The sequence below is a fragment of the Leptonotus elevatus genome, chromosome 11 (assembly GCF_054856555.1).
Source record: "Leptonotus elevatus isolate MCC_2025b chromosome 11, RoL_Lele_1.0, whole genome shotgun sequence".
NCBI lineage: Eukaryota > Metazoa > Chordata > Actinopteri > Syngnathiformes > Syngnathidae > Leptonotus > Leptonotus elevatus.
In genome coordinates this window covers 23,168,706-23,195,815 of record NC_141249.1, presented here as the reverse complement: position 1 = coordinate 23,195,815, position 27,110 = coordinate 23,168,706, and the positions used below count along the sequence as shown (strand labels likewise).

The following is a 27,110-nucleotide window of genomic DNA, read 5'->3' as shown; positions in this document are numbered from 1 at the left end:
AGAGAGAGAGAGAGAGAGAGAGAGAGAGATATGTTGTGGATTATGCAATGGGGTTAATGTTAGCATATGCAACTGCTAATGTGCTAAAGGCAGACCAAGAAGCAGTGAAAGGCTGTTGGTTTGGTGCCAGTTTTTTTTTTTTTTTTAAGGTAGATTAAATGTGTCTCTGTTGGATGTGTTGAACTATTATTTCTAATATATTATTGCACAGTATTTTTGTCTGTTTTGTTTTGTTGCGGAATTGCGTGTATTTAAAAGTTAGCTTAATGCTAACGCATATTGGGAAACACCTTCGACGGGCTGACCGATACCATTTATGTCGCAGTGTCTAATGAATTGAACTCCTTTCTCAAGTCACTTCTGTATTTTTTTCTGTTTTACCATTTTTGCTTATTTAATAATTATGTGCTATTGCTAACCCTTTGCTAATATTTTTCTCCCTAGTTTTTGGGGGGTCACATTTTAGTTCACTAATTATATTTTTCTCCCAAATTTTGTTTAGTATATTAAAAAATAAATAATAATTTTTGTTACTTAGTGCATTTTTGTTCATTTTTCGTTGTATGTTTTTTATGTAGTATTATTTAGTTGGTGGTTTACCCTTTTATTTAATTTTTTGCTAATTCCTGGTTTTACTATTATTTCTATTTTTGAGTTACTTGTGTGTTGTAGTGCTTTGTGAAGATTGCCCCAACATTATCACAAAATACCGATTATGGAATTACACCAAACCATGTAAATTGTATTTTTTCTTGAGGCTGGACAAACTAGTTCAAATGCTAAAAATCTAACGATTATAAAATATAATAATTATATAACATGAATATGTCACTGATAAAGCAAATCATAGACATGATTATGGAACCTTTCACGTACGTTTGCAATTTATCATCTATAACAGGAATTTGCCTACAACAAATGAAAATAGTCAAAGCAGTGCCACTCTTCAAAAAAGGAAGTAAGAATGATTTTTTTTAAATTATATCTCTACTTCCACAGTTTTCTAAAATATTGGAAAAATGGTACGCGACAAGATTAAACCAATTTATAGATAAGTATAAAATCTTGAATAATAGCCAATATGGGTTCGCTCCAATCACTCAACTGCCTTGGCATTAATGGAGTTAACTGAAGAAATTTGGATTAAAAAACATGTTTTTAGAAAGAAAGTGTTTTTATGGATTTACAAAAAGCATTTGACTTTAGATCATGTTTTTTTTTTCCTATCCCACACCGACAAGTTGTGTTTCTTGCTTTTAACTTTCATTAGACTACGCAAACGATGTCGAAGGTGAACCTCGCTAAGGTTGGGCCTGATCCAGGTTGCACAGGTGCACTTAGTAGCTTAGCATCTAACCCTGATTACTACGATTTCTCACACGTCCTGAACACCCGCGCATGGAAAATAAATGTATGCTATGGTTGTTTGAGCTGGTCAACGGTTACTAGTTATGTGCAATAAACACTTCCTGTCCCAGGGGTTTGTTGATGAACGGTCCACCCTGGATTGAAGACGCCATCCAGACATGGCATCTTCCATCTGCTTTGTGCTAATCCGCGGCCGCCACTTTCTCTGAACGTGATTGCGTGACCCGCTAACCCGCCTTAGCGCTCGACCTCGGAAACATGCCGCCTCTCGACGCGTCACTGCGTCGGATTTGCGTGAAATTACACCGGACAGATGTGCTTTTTTAGGCCGTCGCCCACACGCTCATTCGCATTTCAACGACGTACTCGTGCCTTTGACCAAAGTAAGGATATTGCCCGCTGCGGTTTTCATGAGGGATTGAATGCACGTTACTTTTGGAGTCAGGCAGTCCTCCTTCAAATGTGTCAAGTTGGTTCAAAATGCTGTTGCTCGCCTCGTAACTGGAACTGGAACTCAAGTCTCGAAATGGTCTCACCCCATCTTGCCTCTCTGAGCTGCTCCAACCTTACATGCACTCGTGCTCGCTGCCTCAGGTCAGCTGACCAGCTGCTCCTGGAAATAAATACCGACGTCTGAACACAAACTTGGAGGAGTTAGGGCTTTTTCTTTTTTTTCTTCTTTTTTTCCGGAGAGCTCAGTTCATTCGGTAATTTTACCGATTTGACATGTCATCATCATTGCGCTCTTTTTATTTTATTTATTATTATTATTTATATATATTTTTTTTTTATACATTTTTATTTTGTATGTGCGTGTGAGTGTGTATGTATTAGTTCACCTAAAACCTATTAAAAAATCCCATACCGTTCACCTAAACCAAACACTTCAGAATCTAGTCGTGAGGCCGTTAGGAGACCCGAGGAAGGACCAAAGAAAGGAAAGTGAAATCCATCACCGGAGTTAGGGCTTTTTCTTTTCTTCTTTTTTTCCGGAGAGCTCAGTTCATTCGGTAATTTTACCGATTTGACATGTCATCATCATTGCGCTCTTTTTTATTTATTTTTTATTATTATTTATATATATATATATTTTTTATACATTTTTATTTTGTGTGTATGTATTAGTTCACCTAAAACCTATTAAAAAATCCCATACTGTTCACCTAAACCGAACACTTCAGAATCTAGTCGTGAGGCCGTCAGGAGACCCGAGGAAGGACCAAAGAAAGGAAAGTGAAATCCATCACCGGAGTTAGGGCTTTTTCTGTTGCTGGTCCTATACTATGGAATGACCTCCCTGTGGACATTATGATGTTGTCTAACACAACTAGATTTGGGCCCTCATTGTTGCATCTTATTTGTTTTTGACTTTGCTGCAGTTTTGAAGTTATGCTCAAATGTCTTGCATTTTCTGCAAACTTGTTATGCATAAAAACGGCAGTTGTTTGATTCTACCTCAGACGCCTGCAAATTGGATTGTGATAGTAGTCAAACCTCTGTCCCAGAAAATGTGTAATGTGCTTGCACATAAGCGGTGTCGGGAAGTTCCTGGGTCAACTTTTTGGTGGATACTGGATCGCATGACATCGTCTCTCCGTGAACTTTGCAGAATGTTGTAACGTGAGACAAAACACCTCCGAACGCTCCTGCGGATTGCAGCGTGTCTGGATTGTGAGTTGAGTCAAAGAGGAAAATATGTAATAATCAGATTTTATTCTTTGGTTTGGGGATGGACTGAAATGACACATTGTGGATTCATGGAAAAATTAGCTTTTACGACACTTATTATAATTTTTGGGTTAAAACATCTCAAGTTGACTTGCACTACTTTTAACATTGTGGGACAGTTCCTTTTTAAAAACCCGTCTTTTTAAAAAAATAATACTATTTTTACATTACAACCAGATGTGTAAGGCTATAATTTAGCCTGCTACATGTCCAAACCTCAAGTGACGTGTGTGCACAGTACGTCGTAATTAGTTAGTTGGCCCAGAGAAAATAAACCCAAAAGAAGGCCGCCAGCAGCCACACTTGGACGCGCTTCCTGCTCGCGTTGATGGGAAACGTGAAACCGTTTGTCGTTATTTACTTGCTTGTCTAAGTCGGGGAAAGTGGAATGATGGGAGGGGACGCATGAAGCATTTACAAACGCAGACAGCATTAATTTTTTTGTCAGGAGAAATTTTTTAACTTGTTTGCTCCCAAAAACCTATAAATAAATATGTTCTATTTTAACTCATTCACTGCCATTGACGGCTATAAACGTCAAAAATTTATTTGACCTATTTCTATTAGTTTAACATTTTTTTCCCACTTTTGTTAACAAGAGTATGAAAACCTAGATTTTTTTTAAAGTGTATATTTAGAACAGATATAAAATTTGTGATTAATCGTGCGTTAACTAGTGAAGTCATCCGATTAATTACGATTAAAAAAAATTAATCTCCTGACGCCCCTAAATTTTAATAATCTTTTCTTTTTCATTAATCGTGTCAGGCGATTCAATTTGTTAAATTGTAATTAATTGCATGACTTCAATAGTTAACTAACGATTAATCACAAATTTTATATCTATTCTAAATGTACAATATTTTTTTTCTAGGTTTTCATACTCTTAACAAAAGTGAGAAAAAAAGTTAAATAGAAATTGTTCAAATTAATTTTAGACGTCTATAGCCGTCAATGGCAGTGAATGAGTCAAATGTTCTAAGTGTCCCAAAGACATATTTATATAATTTGTATGATTTTTTTTTATGCTAGAGCATACATAATTATTTCATGCAGACTCTGACACTGAACTGAAGAGAAAGCTTAAAACAATGGTAGTTATTACAAAAACGTCCAGCAGGTGGCAGCAGAATATAAGAGACCAACCAGGGCCATGTTGCAACATTTTTGTGAATAATGATGAAACTTATCTATATTTTGATACTAATTGCTGCAAAACGGAAACTAATGGTAATATACAGTTTTTTTTTCCTTAATCCATTGAAGCCGTTGTTGATTTTGGTTGAAAACCTGTTATGCAAACTGCTCTTCATCAGACACGTTGAAGTTTTGTTATTGTGATGTTGACACAGGGATGAGATTATTACAATAATATTTTTCTTCTTTTTTTTGTTCTTTCAGCCTCGAGCTTTCGGGCAGGATCTTCTCTCGGAGGTGTTTGTGAGAGGCAACCTCATCGAGAGTGATTACTTTGGGCTGGAGTTTCGGAACATGCAGATGAGCTGGGTGTGTAGATCCATGTGCACACACACACACACACACTTTGAACAAAGTGTCAAAGGCAAACAGCATCTCAAAGGCTTGGAAGTTGACAGTTTGGTGATGACGAGAAGAAGAAATGTGAAGTATTTCTAATGCAAAAAAGCTTAATTGTTTCAAATGGCAAGCCAAAAACCTTGGTGGCGCGTGTCCCAATACTTTTGCATGTGTAATCCGGGCTGGTGGTCATCTAAAAGTCAACTCTGTTTGTGTCCATTCAGCTTTGGCTGGAGCCCACCAAACTCATTGTGAAGCAAGTCATAAGTAAGTTGGAATAACATTAATATGAATGCAATAACACCGGATACGGCGTAATCTAACGTTTTGTTTGTTTTTCAGGACCGGCAAATTCTCTGTTTAGACTGGCTGTGAAATTCTTCCCTCCAGATCCTGGTCAGCTGCAGGAGGAGTTCACCAGGTCCTAAATTGCAAACTCCCAAATCACAACAATGAACGAGCCAAATCTGGACTTGACTTTTCTTTGTACACACGAGCTGATGCTGTTTATTTTGACACTAAACCTGTGTTTTATTTTTCCTTTCCTTTTTTTTTTTTCTTCTTTTTTTTTTGTAGGTACTTGTTCTCACTGCAGATGAAAAGGGATTTGATGGAGGGACGCTTGATCTGCACAGAAAACACCGGAGCCCTCCTCGCATCTCACCTCGTCCAATGTACACTTGAAAACCATTTGCTTATCATTATCAAGTAGACATGAATATAGAAGATATATATATATAGTCGAGAATACAATTTGTAGGAATGCTGATCAGCTCAAGATGACCTGAAATGTAAAATTCACTGAATTGTGGATTGAATGTAGATTGTAAGGCTTGACGTTGTCTGTCTGAACACGTGAAATGTAATAATGCCGCCTTTGGTCCCCAGCCGAGATCGGCGACTACGACGCAGCCGCCGACCGAGACTTCCTGATGAACAATAAGCTGCTGCCGTACCAAGAGAAGGTCCTGGAGGCCATTGTGGACTTCCACCGCAGACACCTGTAAGTGTTTGGCTTCCTGCTGGCGACCCCTTCAAGCTTACATGGCACCACTTTTCTTTTTCTTTTCTTTACTTTGCTGTGAAGTTTTTAGTTGTGCTTTTTAGAATATGTTAATTTATTTGTCTTATATGATACATGTTTTTATACTTGGATTTGTATTTTATATGTATTTTTCTTTATAATATTCTGTTACTATAATTTATCTTCTTTTTTTTTAGTTTAACTGGTTTCTTTTTATTTTGTTTTTCTTTGGATTTATATTTAAAAATATATAGATGTAAGTAGTGTATCCGATTTATATAAGATAAAATAAATTTTATATGGTTTATTTTTCCTTTACGACTGACCATATTTGGCGGTTTCGTATGTATGTATACATTATTTCAATTATTCTAGAGCTGTCAAAATTAATCGACAAGTAATCGATTATTAAATTAATCGACAACTATTTTAATAATCGACTAATCGTTTGGAGATATTTTTTTAATTTAAAATTGTCCAAATCCTCTGATTTCAGCATATCAGCAGTAATTGTTCACTGATTTCTGTCCTTCATAAAAAGACATTTGCAAACATCTATTTTTACTTTGGAAAACAATGATCAAGCCGTTAACACGGTACATCAATCCCCCTTCGTGAAGTACAAAATAATAGTAGACTGGTTAATAAAACAGTAATCAGGGGGGAAATTATTTTGTAGCGCACTTAATGCAAAATTAAAATGAACCAGATAAGTCGAATAATCGATTCTAAAAAATATTCGATAGTGATCATTTATTACTTATCTTTTTTAAATACATATTTGGTCTTTAAATACAAAAAAAGACTAGTTACGTATATATACTTTGTATTTGATTTACTCCTATATATTAAGTTTATTCATATATCAATATATTTTTATTTGTAGTTATTTATTAGATTATTTTTTTTTACTCCGAATTTGCCATCTTTAGTTGGTAAAGAGTGCATTTTTACACTTTTCCCACCGCTGCTCTCCTCCCAACAGTCTCTTTTCAACGCTGTGCGTTAGTTTTCTAATCTCTTCCCTCGCTCGCCCGAGTGGAAGTCCAAGCGGCCTAATCCCCGTCCTCCTCCGTCTCCCTCTCTGTCCTCGCTCTATTAGCCTTAAGGCCAGTGGGGCAGCAGGGGGAGGGCCCTAAGGAGATTTAACCGCTTAACGGATCTCCCAAATTAGAATGCAGTGATGATTGGACGGATATGTCCTTCTAACATGCTTGTAATCACTTCTTTTTTATTTTTTTTTATTTTTATTTATTTTTTTATTTTTTTTTTACATGAAATTCTGAAAGTCTGCATAATCTTGCTGAGCATTTGTATTCTACTACTCAAGTGAGCACAATCTGGAACTGATTAGCAACCCCTGGAAACGTAGAAAACAATTGTCCCTGACACCGCACTGACATGAAATTGGATGGGACATTTCGGACTGACATGACTGAACAATTTAAAGGATCTATGTCTGAAATTGAACAGCGGGTTTCCCATTTTGGTTGAGCCTTGCAGCGCCGCGTTTGTTAATACTGTCCAATGTGATGAATGCAAGCGTGTGTAAAAACCTTTGTTTGTTGACACCCCCCCCCCCCTCCCCCCTTCAGTGGCCAGACCCCCGCAGAATCCGACTTCCAAATCTTAGAGATTGCTCGCAAGCTGGATATGTATGGCGTGCGCTTCTACCCGGCGGCCGACCGCGAGGGCACCAAGATCAACCTGGCGGTGGCTCACATGGGCCTGCAGGTCTTTCAGGTGATCTTCCGTTCACGCTCACCCGTCGCACGTTGTTGCCACAAACGTTCCGCCTGAACGCATCCGGGGGGTTGCTTTTCAGGGCCACACCAAAATTAACACCTTCAATTGGTCCAAAATTCGCAAGCTGAGCTTCAAGAGGAAGCGCTTCCTGATCAAGCTCCACCCGGAAGTCCACGTACGTACGAAAGCTCATCGATGACTGATCTGGGGTCAGATGTGATGATGGGCGGTGGTCTCTCTTGTGCTTCCAGGGCCCCCATCAAGACACTCTTGAGTTCATGATGGGCAGCCGGGACCAGTGCAAGGTCTTCTGGAAGATCTGCGTGGAATATCACTCCTTTTTCCGTCTCTTTGACCAACCCCAAGCCAAACCCAAGACCCTCCTGTTCACCAGAGGCTCTTCTTTCCGATACAGGTAATGCTACCTTTCGCTGAGACGCAAATGTAAGCCCTGTTTGCTCATCCGGCAATGATGACGTTACGCAAAGAACGTTTTCAAATGATTGATTGTAGTTGGTTCCTTTTCCAGTGGGAGGACACAGAAGCAACTTGTGGAGTACGTAAGGGAAAACGGATCCAAGAGAACACCGTATCAGAGGTGTGTTCATTTCAATTGAACTAATTAGTTTACCTTTAAATGCTGGTTAGGAAAAGGATCTCACATTGTCTTGATAATGCCTCTGATATTTGGCAGGAGGAACAGTAAAATACAGACGTCGTCTCACTCCCTCACCTTAGATGTGCCAAAACAGGTCAGTCAGTTTGTCAATTTTGCCGTTTTGAAATGTGATTTTTACATGCAGTTGCTAGACAAAACATGAGGTGCACCTACTCTTAGGAGGTTGGTCACATTATCTGCCTTTACAAAGAGAAAGTTCTTCAAAGTGCTAATTCAGGGGTCTGCAACCTGCGGCTCTGGAGCCACATGTGGCTCTTTAGTCCCTCTCCTGTGGCTCCCTGTCTAAAAACAAATAAAATAATAATAAAGTGTAAATTAATATTTTTTAAATGTTGATTTTTAGATTAAATATTCTTTAAGTGAATTAATGATTAAATTAAAAAAAAATGAATTAATATTCAAAAAAATGTCAGTCCACGTGTTTAAGTTGTCAGAGGTAAATGGTTTTTAAAATTTTGTCTAAAAATGTCCAATAACTGACCATATAATGTCCAAAAAGAGAAAAATTATCTGTCAATTACTACCATAAAATTGCCAAAAATGTCAGAGAATTTAATATAAAAGTCAGAAAATTAAATAAAATGTCCAAAAACAGAAGAAGAAATCCCGAAAATTTCCATAAAATCTCCACAAATTTACCAAAAATGTCAGAAAATTTAGAGCACATAAGGCAGAAAAAAATGCTTTTTTAAAAGCCATAAAATGTTAAAAAAATAAAAATAAAAAATAGCAAGAAGAGAGGCAGAAAATTAACATATGTCCATAAAATTGCCAAGAATGTCAGACAGAAAGGCAGAAAAGTCTGGAGAAAAAAATATATATATATATGAAAAATTACAACAACAACAAAAATCCAAGAATGGAAGACAAAAGTAGAAGAAAATGAATTGGATGCTGCACATGTTTCTGTTATGGTGCAGCTCTATTGAGCTCTTGGGCCCTCAGTACATTAAACTAACATTAACACACTGCTTCATTCATCACAATGTTCAAATATTATGCGGCTCCACATAAGATTTTTGATTTATTTGGCTCCAGTGTGTATAAAATACTTAAGCTATCTGGTAACAAGAACTACAAGAAGTTACTGGAACAATGACAAAACTGAGCTTCATTATTTTCAAGCAAGCAGATGAGATTGTGTCCCTACTGTTTTTTTCAATTTCAAAGTCTTGTGTTGTGGTCGCAGAACTTGTCGTTCAGCGAGCGTCTCCGCACGCCGTGCTCCCCTCCCTCGTCCTCGGTGCCCTTCCATTCGCCGCACAACTCCAGCAAAAGCCCGCGCAAAGACCCGCCAGCTCACCACCACCACCATCATCAGCAGCAGCAGCAGCCGCCTTCCGCCGCCATGCCGCCCTCGCCGGCGTCCCCTCAACAGCAGCCTCACATCCTCCCGAAGGAAGAAGTCGTGAACGGCGCCACTCCCCCGACTCACTACTCTTTCACAGGTGCTCCCACCACCGCTCACTTCAGCCCCGCGTTTGTGTGCGTAGAAGGCGGCACCACGCCCCAAAATGAGGGTAGTAAGCCTTTTGGTAGGCGGGCGGGCAGGAAGGGGGTCCTCACCCCCGAGGCTTTCGAGGCCGAGCTGTTGCGAACCAAACAAATGTTCTCGCCGCTGCGCGTCACCGAGGAGTTTATAGACGACGATCCCACGCAAATGTCCTTCTACGGGGGCGGGGTGGTGGAGGCCTACCCTTACGGACGCGGCGACAGCGCGGAGCAGTTTGATTACGAGCGCGAGTCGGCTAAGAACGGGCTCTTCAGCGTGGGTATCGAAGACCTGAACGGCAGCGTGGTGGGTCATTCCGAGACCAGCTCCTTGCTCAACAACCGCTCCGAGTGCAGCTCGCTGGACAACCTGGGGCTCAGTTCCGCCGGCGAGTCCATGTTGGCCGCTCCGGACTCGGGCTCCTCGCTGCGCCTGCCGGGCTCCGGCGCGCAGTCGGAGGCCAGCTCCATGGTCAACTTCCCGGCGTGCTCGGTGCGCTCCGAGAGCAGCTCGGCCTTGCAGTTTAGTGATTTGGTAGAGCAGCTGGAGCAGCTCAGCTACCCGCCCACCGCTACCGAGGGCTCCGGGAACGGCAGCTCGGACTCGGACTCGGATTGGGGTTCAGACAGCGTCCTGCCGCCGGAGCAGAACCTGTTTTACAGCAACTCGCTCACCGGGAATGCTGGCATTGAGGGCTTCTTACTTCAGTGCCATAACCTGCAGGCCCTGGCCCTCGCGGACCCTCCTGGACCTGCAGAAATGTAGTTGAAATGCTAACAAAACCGCGTCGCTTTGACCGTTAGTTTACACAAAAATGCTGTTTTGCAGAATGCAAACCGGTCTCAAAAGGCTCAAGTGTCAGGAACTATTGGATCTTGGCACTTGGACAGTACGTCATGGAGCGAAACTGGGTCCAATCCGGCGCTTCAGAATCCACCTCAAAGGCTCTAAAAACAGTTGGGTCAAAAGTAACCCAATTATGGATCCAAAATGGACCGATCCACATTATGGTTTAATTTGACCCAACTTTCTGGGTTGTTTTCTACAAAATGACCCAATTTCTTGACCCAAGTAAAGGATCTGAACAATATAAAATTTCTTGACTCAAAGTTGGGTCAAATTGACCTAAGTAGAGGATCGGTCCATTTTTTTACCCATAGCTGGGTTATTTTTGACCCAACTGTTTTTAGAGTGAAGGCTCCTGGACTTCTGACCACAATGATGGCGCTATGGCTCCTGGTTTACACAAAAATGCAGTTCTACCTAGATTTCTTCCAACGTTTACAATACTACTTGTGGAACTACATTCAGGTAATAGTTGATAACAGTCCAGTGGACCCCATAAAGTTACTGGTTCCACCTGAGCCTGTGCAAATTTAGTGGCTTGTTAGTTAAGAACCTCAGAGGAAAAAAAAACGCGCTTTACACAGTAAACACGGTTTTGGGCTCAAAAGCTGCATTTCCACCTAAAATTCTTAAGACTTTTATTCTTGGCACTTGTCCAATAGTTCCTGGAAATTTAGAAGTTTTAGATCTCTAGAAAGTACTACCCCTCCTAGAATGGTCTTCTTTTGGCCTAGAACTGAAGTCAGACAAAAGTTCCAGTGGTACAAATGCAATGAATGATTCTTCTAAATGGCCCCCGCCGAGTCCACCTGTAATAATTCAGAGGCCATTAGATGAAAACTTGCATAGTAGAACTAGAAATATTTCAAATGAATTTTTGACGTCTATAGCCGTCAATGGCAGTGAATGAGTTAAGTGGTGACACGAGTCAGGTTCCCATCCACCCGTTTTTATTCAAGTTTTTAAAAAATGCGAAAATAAAACTGAATGGAAACGCTAGAAAAAGGGCCCCAAATTCGCAAAAAACTAAAAATGCTTAGAGGAGGTGGATTTTGAAAAAAGGAGAATGCGAATTTTGGCTACGGAAACAGCTTTTGCGAATAAACCCTGGCAAGACCAGATACACGTCGCACGTTCTGACCGGATATTACGTCACACGTACGTTTGTAGTCACAAAGCAATGTGGGACGACGAAACAAATCTTTTTGTAATTAATTAAAGTGAATATTAATGCAATTTTAGATGGAAAACAACAAAGACGCTTTATTAAGAATTACGAAAGCAAACTCATACAATGTCATCACACGGCGCAGTCGCTTCTTGTTGTTCTTCTTTTAAATGTTTAAACTGTTCGATTAGTTACATTTTCTGCACTTTAAAATGGTTAATGTGTAAAACTAGAAACATTTCCGCGCAAATTTTGAATGGGACTGCTGACTCTTGCAAGGTGGAAAGACGCATGTAGTACTTTTAGCAATAGTAGTAGTAGTAGGACTTGTAATAGCTGAAAAAGCACTATTTAAATAGCAGTCCATTCCATTTCATTTAAAAATAATAATAATAATAATGTTGTTGTTTTTTTTATGTATTTTAAAAAATTGAAATAAGCTGAACAGTTTAAAATGTAAACGATTGGAATCGGTCAAGAAATGTGGAAGTTAACCATAATCAACATAAACTAAAAGTATCTTACTGTCGCTTTAAGAAACATGCACATTCACGCACACACATTTGACTTTAACTTGGACACATCACGCACACACATTCAACTGATTTGTATGAGAAACGCTTACCTCGAACAAAAGCCTCTCACGACTTAACGGTTGAAGATGCAGATTCCAGAAATGGCCCGTTAGAACGGCAAGGGTTTGGGGGACGCGAGCATGTTCTCATTTTTTTAATCGGATGAAAAATGACCAAATTAGAGCAGGTTGAAAACTTTTGATAAAAAATGAAGAGAAAAAGCCGATTAAATGAACATGGAAAAGATAGGCGAGAAAGTCCGACTTCTCCTCGCTTAAAGTGAAAAAAAAGGTACTAAATGACACCATAGCCAAATAAAAGTGGGTTTGTCTGAAAGAAGACCCTTGTGACTACAAAATGTGCGAATTTGATGTCTAGTGAGCAAAGATTGTGGCCATGGTGATGAGTTGAAGTGAAACTTTTGGAAATAGATTTTTGTGTCTCTCCACTCAAGCAGACGCAATACACACCAATGTTAAAAGGCTATTTTTCTCCATTTCGCTCACTGTCTTTGAACCCGCATAGGGGGGAGAGCTTACATTCCTTAAAAAAAGTTTTGACACTGAGCTAAAGATGGGGAAAATTGCAACAAAATGAGCTAAAATTAATATCGACCGGTTAACGTATGCCCGCGTAGCGTGGCTTGGAAAAAGCTGCTTGATTTGATTATTTTTCGGTTTTCCATTCATTTCAATGGGACTTTTTTGGGGAGTTTTTTGGGAATTGCGTCGCCATGGTAACTCGGAATTTCAAGAAAAGTAATGCAGCTTCGAGTCAGATCGAGCCGCATCGTTTGATACCTCATTCGTCCCGTTGCGATCTACGGTACGGCCCGCATTTTTGCGGAAAAATAAGTGGAATAATAAAAAGATAATAAACCCGATTTTCTTAGGATAGTAAAATGTGCCTGCTTTGTTTCGCAAGCAGTAGCTCAGTCCCATAATTAACAGCCGATGTGGAGACATACCGTTTGTACTGATTTTTTTTTTTCTATAGGTTGAAATTGACGATCGTCTGACACATGAGTTTTCCACCCCACAGGGACTATATACAGTAGCCTTTGCAGCATAGATATTGTATCATTGCAAAAATAGTTGCAATTGAAGGTTTATTTTATTTTTATTCTGTCCATATCTAGACACATGCAGGAAACTATTACTGCTATGTGTTGGTATTAAAATATGTGCATAAATATTGTAACTCCTCGTATTACTCTACTTCCTGTGGTTTTGTCACTCCTGATCATAACGGACGGATGGTCTGTTTGTTGTCTTTGGTGCTTCTTGGTTGAGGGTGGAGTTGGAAGTATTTGCAGTGATCCTTCGCTGACACCTGCTGGCTAAAGCAGATGTTGTTGGAGTTTGCTTACGGTGAATCTCGACCACTGCTCATTGAAGGATGTCGGCTGCCGATGAGCCATTTTGTCCCCGGTGAATGTATCCGCATGGAAGACCCGTTGTACAGATGTTGATGTGACGCTTGTGAGTCACAAGATTTGGTTTTCAGGGAATTTGAAGGGTGTTGGCATGAGTTAATTTCAGGGTTTTCATTGCATGTTAGCTTTTGATGATCTAGCGTAGAGCTTCAAATGGTGGCTTCGCCCCATTTGCATCCCTCATTAACCCCCCCCAGGATCACAAAATCAACGAGTGGCGCCACAACCTTTGACTTTAGCCACGTTGCCTGATTAGTTAGAGCTTTGACTTTTATTTATGGTGAGTCATCAAACATTGCTACCACACTCAGCCACATGCCATGACAAAAACGTCAAATGTTTTGGTCTCGTCCAGTGGTGGCAGTCGGACAAATGTGACAAGTTTGTCTATGAAAGACCTCCAGAAATGGTCAAATGACTAAAATGGCTGCCTCAGACCAAAATGGCAGACTTCCTATGTCTTTTCAGACGGGCCTTCTTGGCACTTTTTTTTTTAATGTGGTGCTCAATTTAAATTTTTGTAACTATCTACAGAAAATATCTTGTTCAAAAAAATGAAGACAGCGATGCTTGTAAGATAAGAGCTGAATTTATTTGATGAGTGCAGTCACCGAACTAATTAAACTTCAACCATTCCTCATAACTCATTTTAAGGAACTAAATGTACAGTGGTGCCTTGAGATGCATGTTTTAATTTATTCTGTGACATGAGCTTGCAACTCAAAATGCTCACACCTCATGTCATCTTTCCCCATTGAAATGAATGGCAAAGCTCGGAACATAACACTCATAAGTTGGGTCGCTCGTATCTCAAGGCACTCATCGTACACAAAATAAAATGTCTCGCTTCTCAATTTGTGTAATGCGTAAAAACGTGCCTTTCAAATTCTTGGCAAAGTCTTCGATCACAGAAATAACATCAACCGTAAGCCTCCTCTCAAAACGTTGCTCTTAAGAAACCTCTATTTGAGGAAAAGTCAATCTTGTTCATGTCATTTTTTGACTACATTTTCTTCTTTTTGAAGGTCAATGTAGTCTTTATGTGTGTGCAGCACTTGCGCTTCTGTGCCTTGCAAGCACTTCTTGGTCTCAGGTGTACATTTCTATTTTTTGGGGGTACATCGTAGTGTGTTTGCAGCTATAACGTCACTGTGACTTAATAAGTAATTCTACTTTTTGTAACTCACCAGTCGTATGTAACTTTGACTGTTGTGTTCCGTTGGCGCATCCTTTTTAAATGTGTTTTGATTGGTGCCCCCATTAGATTTAGTTGCGGTGGGTATTGAAAGTTAAACGATATCATCAACTTTTTCTGATGTCGAAAAACACCACAAAAATTATAACCTGTACAATAAAATTGAAAAAGAACTAAATCGATTTAAGCAGTTTGAAGCGCTTTAAGAAAATAATGAATCACAAAAGTGGGTCACTGATCTTTTTTTTCTAATTAAAATAAAAATACAGGTAATGTTTGAGATTCTTTTTTTCCCCCCCAGCAAACCTAAAATTCCTTCTTTTTTTCTTTTTTAATAATAATAAATAGTGATTAGTTATTTAGCTAGTATTTCTGTTTAGTTTTTTTGACCACCTAAAAAAAAATAGGTTTTCGCAGCAGGCCCATAATAATAATACGGGTCAGATAGTGATTGCCCCCCCCCCCCAATAATTTGTGGGGGTATTAAGTTTTTATAAATTTTTGTTCATTTTTTCCCCAAACGTATTTTCTCCCAACCAAAATTTTGTTCAAAAAATGAAATACAAATTTATAAAATGTTATGACTAAAAATTGTCTTTAATTGCTACCCAAGTTTTTTTTATTTTATGTATTATTATTATTATTATTATTTTACTGATTTTGGGGTGTTTGGTATTTTAACTCAAATATATTAAAACTATTAAGTAAAATCAAGATTTTTCCATTTAGTGACGGAATTGTGCTGGTTATAATTATTATTATTATTAATTTTATTTTAACAAAACAATAACCTCAATGATATTTTCCCCTCATTTATTCGACAGACTTGATCATACTAACGGACTTTCCATACCCACTGTTAAATTCTCCATGACGGGGCTGACAGTTATGCACTTACTTCGACGTCCGTTCGTCAACCGCAACCGCCGCCTAATCTGCAACACATGTATATTTTAAGTCCAAGTGTACTTTAAATGTTTTGTATGTTTCTCTCAAGAAGAATAAAGACAAGTACCACACATGTTGGACTTAAACATTCTTTTTGGAGATAGGAATTCACATTTTACACCACAAATGTATATTTTTTTACCTATGATATACTGAGTTTTGTGGGGTTAAAAAAAAAAAAGCATGCCTAGTAGTTGTTTAAGACAGGATTGACTAGCTTTGTGTGAGTGTGTTTTTTTTTTCTATTTGGAAAAGCTCGTAGCCAAAGTCATTGGAAAGAAATGCTGCCCTTCCCTCCCGTCTGCTGCAGGCCCGTTGCAGATAAACTATAAACAACTCCACGCCCTCCAGACGGACCACATTCCTGATTAGTCGTGAGCAATTGTTTCCGGGTCACGGAGAGACTTTTTTTCTTTCTCTTCCCTTTCTCCTTCCTCCACTCCCCCCAACCCCCCCTTTATTTTCTCTTTTTTTTTTTTGGGTGAGTGTGTGAGCGTTGTAGTTAGACAAGTGGAAGAGCAGCTGTGTGCTGACCTAAGAGGAAGCTGCAGGAGGATGTTCATAGTGTGCACTTTTGGTAGTGATTGGATTTTGAATCATCTGCTCTTTTCACTGAGGCTTGTCCAAACAATAGCAGAAGAGGGAGAAAATGTGGCAAACATTAGGCGCTTTTTCATTGACCACAGGAATTTAAACCAGGAACCTTTTGTACGGCGGAAACTCTTGCATACTCGCTATCTGTGCCGTGCTCGGGCCCACTTGACACCTAAAGTCTGGTGTGTTTGGCTCGTGTCAGCCATCGTGTACCATTTAGATGTAAACAAAAGTTGTGGAAATAATCTACAGAGTAAACAAAACGAAGAAGGCCACGTTGCAGGTGTGTGCAATGGTCGTGTCATACGAGTGATGTAATTGCTTCTTCGTGCGAAAGCAACCTTGCACAACAGAAATAAACAGAACCACAAGAAATAATCCACTGTTTAAGAGACTCTCATCTTTCTTTTGGTAGGTTCCATGTTTTTATAGCAATGGAACACAATATTCTGTGGGCCTTGCAAAATCAGTCAAAATCCAGTAGAACAGCCGGGAGCGAAAATGGTCATTGAGTTAAAAGACTGCAAGTCAGAGTGTTTATTAAGTTAACTATTTGAAGTTGATAAAGAAGCTGTCATATTGATTAATTCTTCATTTGCCATTTTTTTTTAGCATCAAATAAAAAAGCCCAAAACTAAATCAGATCATAAGATAATTTTGGAAATCCTTCATCCCTGCAACAAAGCTGTGTCCTAATCGTGGTTTTTGTGTGCAGACATGGCGTTGGACAGCCCCCAGCTGTCACCTTTCGACGCCGCTGGCCCCCTTTGCCTGTCGCCCTCCTTCCAGATGTCCACCCTCAGCCTGCCGGGCCAGGCCGCCGCCGCCACCGTCTCCTCGCCCCTGCAAAGCCCCGTCCTGAGTGAGGTGGGCAGCAATGCCAGACTAGAGGAGGAGGAGGAGGGCAGGAGGAAGGTATACGCCCCCCACCACCACCACCGTGCCCCCCATCCCTGTTTCGCAAAAAAATTATAATAATTAATCTAGCTCATTAAATTGATTATTTATTTGAATGTTTATTTTATATATATATTTATTTATTTATATATTTATATTTATATATATATATATTTATATATATATATATTTATTTATATATATATATATATATTTATTTATATATATATATTTATATATATTTATTTATATTTATTTATTTATATATATTTATTTATATATATTTATTTATATATATATTTATTTATATATATATTTATTTATATATATATTTATTTATATATATATATATATATTTATATATATATATATATATTTATATATATATATTTATATATATATATATTTATATATTTATGTATATATATTTATATATATATATATATATATTTATATATATATATATATATATATATATTTATTTATTTATATATTTAATACCTCCTCAAAGGCGTTCTTGAAGGTTTTACTGTAGTAGCTGTAGCAGAAGTGTGCACCTTTTTACCTGCGATTTTTGAAACATGATCTCATTTGCTTGTCAGCGGTATCCTGCCGACAAGGCTTATTTCATTGCCAAAGAGATTTTGACCACGGAGAGAACCTACCTGAAAGACCTGGAAGTCATCACTGTGGTGAGTGAAGGCGTTAACTTTGATTGTTTTTTTCGCCAGGCTCTTTTCTGGAAATGAGTCTTGTGATTTTTTTGTACTTTAAATGCTAACACAATTGTCGTTGTCCTTCTGTCATCCTCCCCCCCCAGTGGTTCCGTAGTGCGGTGATCAAGGAGAACGCCATGCCCGACGGCCTGATGACGCTGCTCTTCTCCAACATCGACCCCATTTACGAGTTCCACCGCGGCTTCCTTAAGGAGCTGGACCAGCGGCTCGCTCTCTGGTAGGTGCCAGATACGAAGCTGACTTGGTAGCTAATAACTTGGCATGTGCGTCAGTCGACCCGCCACATCGTTTGACGATGGAGATGGCGTTTTGAATGCTTGCTTAGCCATGCTAACTTTGTTGGCTAAGCTCGCTAGCGACTGTTAGAGTAGACAATATTTGTATTCTACTCTTTGCGTGTTCAATTAACTGAATGGTGAGATTCTGGTGAAGAAGTCCCTTTGCAAAGGTATTATAATTATCAGAAGCTTCTGATCACACAAAATGAAGACACTCAAGCCGTGTTCCGTTCAGATTGTGTGTCCCTCCTTCTCCTGCACATCATTATTTATTGAAAAGTGGGTGAATACGAAAAGTCTCCTCTCCCCTCCCATTCACAAAAAGGCAGAAGTTCCCAGGAATACAAATCAGATTAGACTTAATAATAAATCAGCCTGTCCTTGGACTCGACTGAGACTGGTACTAGGCTATACTCCCTTTTAGATAATAGTGGAAAAGAAACTTGTTGCCCTTCTTTTCTCAGACAAGAGAGACAGATAAGAATACAATAGACAATACTATTTATAGAGCTATACTGAGTTAACTAAATCCAAAACGGCTAAAATATAAATTGAAACTGAAAAACAATGTTAATAATTCAACACGACACAGATGATACCTAGACCTCACAAGCTAACTACGATGACGCTTACTAGCCATGTTAGCCACGCTGACTAAGCCGGTTTAGATGGTAACAAAGCAATGAAGCTATCTATGTCAATCCGCTAATCCAGGTTAACTTTGAACCGATGAAGGTATAGTTAGCCAAACTTGCTGAGACTTCAAATTGTCTAGCTTGTTAGCATAGCTAGCAGCTTTTTTGAAGGATTTGCCGGTATTTCAGTATAAATGTAACCCTCGCACGGGGGATTAAAGGCGAAAGTATAATTGTCGTCAAAAGGGGTTTTACTGTATTGTAATTGCATGAAGATGCCACTAGTTTGTAGCAAAGGGCAATTTTTCTCTACATGAAGCGCCTAAACTTATCTGCGATGGACAGTCTAGGTTTCCAGGTTGTGTAGCTTCGTGAAATGAAGACTTAAAAGTATTTTTGTTTTGTTTTGTTTTGTTTCCCCCCACCCCTCTAGGGAGGGCCGCTCTAATGCGCATGTCAAAGGCGACTACCAGAGGATCGGTGACGTGATGCTGAAGAATATGTCTGCTCTCAAGGTGAGATTTGATCCACTTACCACCTACTCGATACTAGATATCTTGTCATGGCATAAAATGAACAAACTACGAGTACTAAGTACAAAAAGCATACATTGTATAGATGCACCATTTTCCAAGACTTTTTTTATTTTATTATTATTATTTTTTTTATTATTATTATTATTTTTTTATTATTATTATTATTATTATTTTTTTTTTTTTTTTTTTAAGTGTTACTTTGTGTCAAATGTCTTGACAATGCCTGTAAACACCCACCAGGGCTTCACCAGCTACCTGCAGAAGCACGACGAGGTGCTGACGGAGCTGGAGAAGGCCAGCAAGCGGCTGAAGAAGCTGGAGACGGTCTACAAGGAGTTTGAGCTGCAGAAGGTGTGCTACCTGCCGCTCAACACCTTCCTGCTCAAGCCCATCCAGCGCCTCATGCACTACAAGCTCATCCTGGAGCGTCTGTGCAAGCACTACGGGCCCGCCCACCGCCACCACGCGGACTGCAAAGGTGAGCGCTGGTTGATGCTTTCGTGACCCTTGTGACGTGATAGTGGAGATTACAAGAGGTGGATTTAGTCCCACTGAAGGCGCGGGTACCAAATGCACCACTCGCCACTGTTTTTTTTTTCTTTTTTTTTCTTTTTTTTTTCTAAGAGCTCAGTATTGTTCATTCGGAAATGTCATCATCATTGCTCTTTTATTATTTTTATTTTTTTTATATATATATATATATATATATTTTTTTTTTTGTGTGCCACTGTTAATGGAGGATACTGTGTGTTTATAATCTGTGTGTGTGTGTGTGCGCGTGCAGAGGCTCTAAAGGAGGTGGCGGAGATTGTGGCGCAGCTTCAGAGCAGTCTCATCCGCCTGGAGAACTTCCAGAAGCTCACTGAGCTGCAGCGAGACCTCATTGGGATCGACAACCTGACGGCGCCGGGGAGGGTGAGAGTCGGGCTTTGAAGTTGGGGTTTCAAACATGAGCATTTGAAATGAGGGTTTTAGTATATTATTATTGCTTCAAGTCAGAGGTAGGATTTTTCAATTTGGGTTAGCGGTTTCAAATTGGATTATGAAGCTCGAGTTGTGGCTTTGAGTTACGTTTGAAGCGAGCTTAGGGTTTGTTATCTGGGTTTGAGTTTCAAGTCAGGGTTAAGTGGTAAAAGTCTTATTGTGGCAGTCAGAGAGTGCCAAACAGTGATGCAACTGTCTGTCTCTCGTTGAAGGAGTTCATACGGGAGGGCTGCCTGTACAAGCTGACCAAGAAGGGACTGCAGCAAAGAATGTTCTTCCTGGTGAGGCAAAGTCAACAATTCAATTCATGAAATGTGAATAATCATCAAACCTTGTTAAATTTTGCCACGCTTTCATTTTGTTAGTGGCTATTTTTCTCACGTTGTGTTTTTCTACTGCATAAAGTGTTAATTAAACTAATATCAGTTTTTGTCATTAGTAGAAAATATTTGTTTTGATTTTTTTTTAACCACCCGTATGACCTTTTTGTCATATATTACTAATACATGACAATATAACAATACAGGCATCTTTTCTTTATCCTCTACGAAAACGACTTATGTGTGAAAACCAGGAAGTCGCAAGTCCGTGGCGTCATTACTGCTGCTTACTGAATCACTTAAAGTTTTTTGTGTAACTATTCTTCTTTGTTTGTGTGCATGGCTGTTTTATACTGCCACCTGGTGGCCAAGTCTGTCACACTAAAAAGACTGCCTATTTCTTTTACTTTCTATTTGGTTATGATGTCACTCGGGTCTAACTGATATGGATTATGTTTGTTTTTTGGCTGATCCCGATATTAGGCAGGGGGAAAAATCCAGAATTTTTTGGTTTCTTAATGTTTACAGCAATTGTAAAAAAAAAAAAAAAAAAGTGGTTATTTTACTGTACTTTGAACTTTACAACAAAGAGAAAAAAAATCCACAAAATTTCTATATATTTTTTAATTTTTTTTGCAGATTTTGTTGTTTGTTTGTTTGTTTAAAAAATACGTCACAAAAAAAAACATTCATTTCAGTGGTGACAGATGATTTGAGATGTAACGAGGCACCACTTTATTTTCATTGGTTTAAGTTGGCCAAAAGTGTCCACCACAGAGACAAATGTTACAATTTGATGCAATTATTGATTGACAAAAATCCTCACCCTTGGAAAGTTTCATTACATTTTCATTAATTCAGCTAAAATAATTCCAGACAGGGTGTACAACAAATGCCCATCATTTCTAGCAATGTCTTTCCTGTCATCTGTCAGTTCTCAGACATGCTCCTCTACACCAGCAAAGGCGTCACGGCGACCAATCAGTTCAAAGTGCACGGACACTTGCCCCTCCATGGCATGATTGTGAGTATTTCTTCGTATGAAGGGCCTGCGGGTTCATGCTAACTTTTGCATGTCTCTGCTTCTAATCGCCGGCCGCAGCTCATAATTCTGGAAGCTCCGGTAAGTCTTGATGAGCTGGAGGTCAGCTTGTCTTTTTTTTTCCTCGTCCTCCTCTTTGTGCCTCGCTTAATAGCAGGAAGCTCACGGCAATCCAACATAACCAATGAAATGTCCCAAATGTGGCTTAGGGTTCTATTTCGCCCCTCCCGACCACCAGATGGCGGTGCTGCAAGCACTGAATGTGAGGAAAGGAAACATTCAGTGCTTGAAGCGCCGCCGTCTGGCGGTCGTCCGGGACTCATGGAACCCTGGTTATAGTCGTAACTTTTGTTTTACGCCATGGGTGTCGAGTCAGGCTTACGGTTTCAAGTTAGGGTTTGAATTTCAAAGTTGTGGTTGAATGTTTTGTGAGTTTTACAGTGTTTGCCTCCGCAGGTGGAGGAGAGCGAGAAGGAGTGGGCAGTGCCTCACTGCTTCACCATCTACTCGGCACACAGAACCATCGTGGTCGCGGCCAGGTCGGTGATGATGTCACTTCCCCGTCTGTCCGCAACATCACTTCCTGTTTGTCTGCGCACGAGTCCATCGCGTTTGTGTTCGCGCAGCTCCAAAGTGGAGATGAGCAAGTGGATCGAGGATCTCAACTTGGCCATCGACTTGGCCAAGAAGTGTCAGGAGAAGTCCAGCGTCTTCCTGGACGGAGGCCTCGGAGATCACTCCAATCGTAAGAGGGAGAATGAGTCATGTGACCTGGAGATGGAACACTTTGTTGGGAACATTGGACAACAAATATCGATTGAAGAAATTAGGGTTTCGAATGATGGTTTTAAGTCCATGTTAATGTTTCAAAAAGGGGTTTGCTTTTCAAGACGGTTAGGTTTGAATTTGGGTTTCGAGTTAGCATCGTGGTTTCAAACCAAGCATAAGAGAATACATTTAGGATATGAAGACTCATTTAAGGTTTTAAGGCAGGAGTAGGGTTTCAAATTAAGGTTTTAAGATGGAGTTAGTTTCTTTGAAATGATGGCTTCAAGATGTGGTTAAGGTTTGAAATGAGGGTTTCAAATGAGGCTTGTTTGGGGTTTCAAGCCATTGTTAGGATTTCATATTAGGGCGTATAATAGCCTTGTATAAGATTTCAAGATAGGGTTGGTAGGTTTAAACTAGGATTAAAACTTCAAATTAAGGTTTTAAGACAGGTTAGGGTATCAAGCCACGTCTGATGTTTTAAATAAGTGCTTTGTGAGATCGATTACGTTGTGCAGGTGTACCTAATGAAGTGTCCGTCCTGTGAGTGCGTTAGCTTCCTGTCCTCCCTCACCCTCCGCCTTTTCACCACCTCCTCCTTGGCGTCCTACCCGGCCTCGTCCCCCGACCTCAGGCTCTTCGGACGAGGTTTCTCTGGAGCAGGAGTCCGAGGACGACATGAACTCATCGCGCACGTCTCTGGACAAGCAGACCCACCACCGCGCCAACACCACCATGCACGTGTGCTGGCACCGCAACACCAGCGTGTCCATGTCAGACCACAGCCTGGCTGTGGAGGTAACGGCCGCCGCCGCCGCCGCCGCCGGACCCCGGCGTCCTCTCGTCAGAAGCGCGCGGGTCGTTTTCATATGTCGCCAAGAGGACTCGTCCATGTCTCTTCTTTAATTAGAACACACTAACTCTTCCACTTTCTCCTCTTCATGGTGACACACTAACTCTTTCTTTTCGGTATAGCAAACTAACTCTTCCTTTCCAATGGAACACTTTGCTGCCTCAACAATGTAACAATTTTCAAATAACTCTTCTGCTTCCTCAGTGTTGTGAACATGCTAATTTCTCTTCCTCAGTGTTGACTTGCACACAAATGCTTCCTCTAGTGTAGCACACTAACGCTTCCACATTTGCTATATGTTTAAACGCAAACTCTTAAAGTGTAACAGTGTAAGTTTAACATTCTAACTGCTAATGTCAAACTCAAACCTTCAACTGTATTACGCTAACGCTCTTATGTAGCATGCTAACTCTCTTGGGAAGCATACAAACTATCAAGTGTACTATGCTAACGCTCTTGTGTAGCATGCTAGCTCTCTTGAGAAGCATACAAACTATCAAGTATTCTACGCTAATGCTCTTAGTATGTGTTAGAGTAGATAATATTTATATTCTACTCTTTGCGTGTTCAATTAACTGAAGGGTGAGATTCTGGTGAAGAAGTCCCTTTGCAAAGGTATCATTAAAACAGAAGCTTCTGATGACAAAAACTGACGACACTCAAATCGTGTTCTGTTCAGATTGTGTGTCCTCTTCTCCGGCACATCATTATTTATTGAAAAGTGGGTGAATACGAAAAGTCTCCTCCCATCAGCCCACAGTACATTTGTTTACAACTCAGTGAATACAAGAAAATCCCTCTCTCCTCCCTCAGCAAGTTCCCATAGGTATAAATCAGATTAGAGAAAAACAATAATACAAAGCCTGTCTCTTCCAACCGGTACCAGACTACACTCCCTTCAAGATATCAGTGGAAGAAACCCGTTGCCCTTCTCCTCTCATAAAAGTGAGACAGATAAGAATACAATTCTATTCATTGAGCCATACTGAGTTAACATAATTATACCTACATCTACACAGCTATAACTAAATACAAAATGGTTAAAATACAAAGTAAAACAGTAAAAATGTTAACAAAGTTAACACATGCTAACTCTTGTGAAGCATACAAACTATCAAGTGTATTACGCTAACGCTCTTGTGTAGCATGCTAACTCTCTTATGAAACATACAAACTTTTGTTTCATGTAATATGCTAACTTTCTAGCATAACACGCAAACTAGCGTGGCACAATAACTGTCTCGTGTAACACACTAACTCGCCACTTCCTTTCCAGTGTTGCATGCTAACATTCCTCCACAGGGTAAACACGCCAGCTCTCCAATGAAACGTCAACTTTTCACGTGCATTAACATGGAAATTCTTTTTTTTCTGTATCCTCCAAACTTCCTCGTCCGGTCCAACGTAACGTGCCACCTCTTCCCCTAGTGCTCCTTGTGTAACACGTTACCACTGTGTTTCTCTTTGGTGTAACACACTAACACTTCTCCCTGCTCTTCTTTTCTTTTTCTTTTTTTTTCTTCTTCCTGTTTTGCTTTCCGACCGTTGCGTTCAGTCTCACCCGCCGCGTCGCCTGAACTGCCTCCTCGCTTCCTTCTGGGTCAGGGCCAGAGGCCGAACACCATTACACACGTTTGCTGGTACCGCAACCAGAACCTCTCGCTCTCAGATTACCTGCGCATGAACCAGGTAGTGCCACGCGAGTAGACTGAGTAATAAATAGCCTTGCGTGTCCAGCAGTAGCTTCACGAGAACATGGCGTCCTAAATTGGCGATTCTTAAAGTGTGGTTATGTTATGTTTGAGGCACAAAAATATAGGGCTCGATTTAATATGGATTTTTTTTTTAAGCTTTTAAATTTACTAATTAAAAAAACTGAAGTGTTTTTGTCCTTTTTTGGCACATTTGACTCTACATTTTCCATTAGTCTATAAAATAGACAAGATTCATTTATTTATTTATTTATTTGGGATTGTCATCTTTATTTTGTAATGTGTTAATGTTTGGGGAATTTTTTTCTAAATTTGGCTTATTAAATTGGCCGGCTAATTATTCTTTGCTGTAATTATAGCCACCAGCTAGCTTGTGAGCTAACTTCCTCTCCGGGAATTTCAATTACGACACCGAGCCGTGATGTAAATTGCGGCATCCCAATATGACATAACTTTCAATTACGAGATAATTATTCAATTGACATGGGCAATACACTATAATAGAATCAGTACTTTATCAGTACGTTTGTTTTATTTTCCTGTATTTATATTTACATTATTATATTTAGTGTTCAAGTTAAAATGGCGCATTCGATGTGGCTGAAGAATGTTACATAAACGCTTTGATGTGTTTTGCAGAACCAGTTGTCGGGTTACCTCCTGAGGAAGTTCAAGAACAGCAATGGCTGGCAGAAACTCTGGGTGGTGTTCACTAATTTCTGCTTGTTCTTCTACAAAACGCACCAGGTACTCGCGCGGAGACACACGTGAACATTTAAACGCTAATACAAATTTGTTCGGATTTGATTTGAATAGTTGCAACTTCCTGTAGTCGATGATAGAAATAGAATTCACCGTAAGTAATATTGAATGTTTGTGGTTTATTTTTATTTTATTTTTTATTTTGAAAAAATTCTAGATTTTTCAAATTTTTTACAAATCTTCATTTTAATATTTAAGGTTTTTTTTTTCCTAATTGTATTTTTTTTTCATTGGTGTATTTTGTATGTTAATTGGCATTTCCTATTATTTTTGTGTCATTGTATTATTTTTGTATTTTGGAATCCATCAAAAATGGAAATAAATCAGTATGTGTGTATTTTTCATCCAAAATTGGGGTCCAATATTTTGCATTTTCGATACATTTTTTTAGATTCCTCTTTCTTTTAGTTGATTAATATTTGTTTGTGCTCAGGATGACTTTCCGCTCGCCAGCCTGCCGCTGCTGGGCTACACGGTGAGCACGCCAGAGGAGGCGGACGGCATCCACAAGGATTACGTCTTCAAGCTGCAGTTCAAGTCGCACGTCTACTTCTTCCGGGCCGAAAGCGAGTACACCTTTGAGAGGTCAGCATCTCGTTTCCGACGCTTTGTCACCTCCACGTGCACGCTTTACTTGGATTGTCTTGTATATTCACTCATTTTTTATACGTTTTTTTTTTTCAATCTGCATTACTTTTTTCTAGGATTTTGTATTTTTCTCCCCCAATATTTCACAAAAAGTCTGCCGCTTTTTTTTTTTACATTCTTAAAACAATATGTTTAGAAAAGCTAGCATGACTAATTATTGTTTTTATTCAAGATTGTGAAGTCATGAGTATTTTCATCCCGTAGTTTTCATGTTATTTTTGTATTTTCTTTTTATACAATAAATTTGAGGGAGGGGATTCCTTAACTTTTAAAAAATGTTCATCTTAATATTTTCTAATCATTTTTGTTTTACAGTATTTATATTTCTTTACTTTTCATCTGTTTTATTTTGTTCTCTTTCATAAATTAGTCTCATTAAAAAAATCTAGACTTTTTAATGATTAGTTTAGTAGCATATTTTACTTCTAAAATGTTTTTACATTTTTATGTTTAAATTGTTTTTTTATACATTTTTTTTGTTTCCCCTATTTAGTGTATTTTTAACCAGTTTTGTACGTTTATTTGTATTTTATTATTTTTATTAATTTTATTTGTATTTTCTACATCATAAAAGTCTCATTCAAAAAAAATTTTTTTTAGATGG

General features: G+C 39.3%; 1 protein-coding gene across 5 annotated transcripts in view; it reads left to right on the top strand.

The window, feature by feature from the left end:
• The window catches only part of farp2 (FERM, RhoGEF and pleckstrin domain protein 2), a 36,108-nt gene that overhangs the window by 8,261 nt on the left and 737 nt on the right, over positions 1 to 27,110 (top strand). For 2 of the 5 annotated variants that reach the window (XM_086090026.1, XM_086090025.1), the window contains exons 3-27: positions 4,498 to 4,602; positions 4,857 to 4,899; positions 4,975 to 5,053; positions 5,209 to 5,306; positions 5,521 to 5,635; positions 7,252 to 7,399; positions 7,482 to 7,577; positions 7,654 to 7,817; positions 7,932 to 8,000; positions 8,097 to 8,154; positions 9,271 to 9,529; positions 17,050 to 17,249; positions 17,834 to 17,923; positions 18,052 to 18,185; positions 19,315 to 19,396; positions 19,658 to 19,895; positions 20,202 to 20,332; positions 20,614 to 20,682; positions 21,656 to 21,745; positions 21,824 to 21,844; positions 22,220 to 22,302; positions 22,390 to 22,508; positions 23,166 to 23,329; positions 25,736 to 25,843; positions 26,292 to 26,443. In XM_086090026.1, coding sequence (XP_085946152.1) covers positions 4,498 to 4,602; positions 4,857 to 4,899; positions 4,975 to 5,053; positions 5,209 to 5,306; positions 5,521 to 5,635; positions 7,252 to 7,399; positions 7,482 to 7,577; positions 7,654 to 7,817; positions 7,932 to 8,000; positions 8,097 to 8,154; positions 9,271 to 9,529; positions 17,050 to 17,249; positions 17,834 to 17,923; positions 18,052 to 18,185; positions 19,315 to 19,396; positions 19,658 to 19,895; positions 20,202 to 20,332; positions 20,614 to 20,682; positions 21,656 to 21,745; positions 21,824 to 21,844; positions 22,220 to 22,302; positions 22,390 to 22,508; positions 23,166 to 23,329; positions 25,736 to 25,843; positions 26,292 to 26,443 — 2,915 coding nt within the window. Of the gene's footprint in view, positions 1 to 4,497; positions 4,603 to 4,856; positions 4,900 to 4,974; positions 5,054 to 5,208; positions 5,307 to 5,520; positions 5,636 to 7,251; positions 7,400 to 7,481; positions 7,578 to 7,653; positions 7,818 to 7,931; positions 8,001 to 8,096; positions 8,155 to 9,270; positions 9,530 to 17,049; positions 17,250 to 17,833; positions 17,924 to 18,051; positions 18,186 to 19,314; positions 19,397 to 19,657; positions 19,896 to 20,201; positions 20,333 to 20,613; positions 20,683 to 21,655; positions 21,746 to 21,823; positions 21,845 to 22,219; positions 22,303 to 22,389; positions 22,509 to 23,165; positions 23,330 to 24,939; positions 25,074 to 25,735; positions 25,844 to 26,291; positions 26,444 to 27,110 lie in introns of those variants that run through there. The other 3 variants (XR_015096543.1, XM_086090028.1, XM_086090027.1) reach the window with 3 other exon arrangements.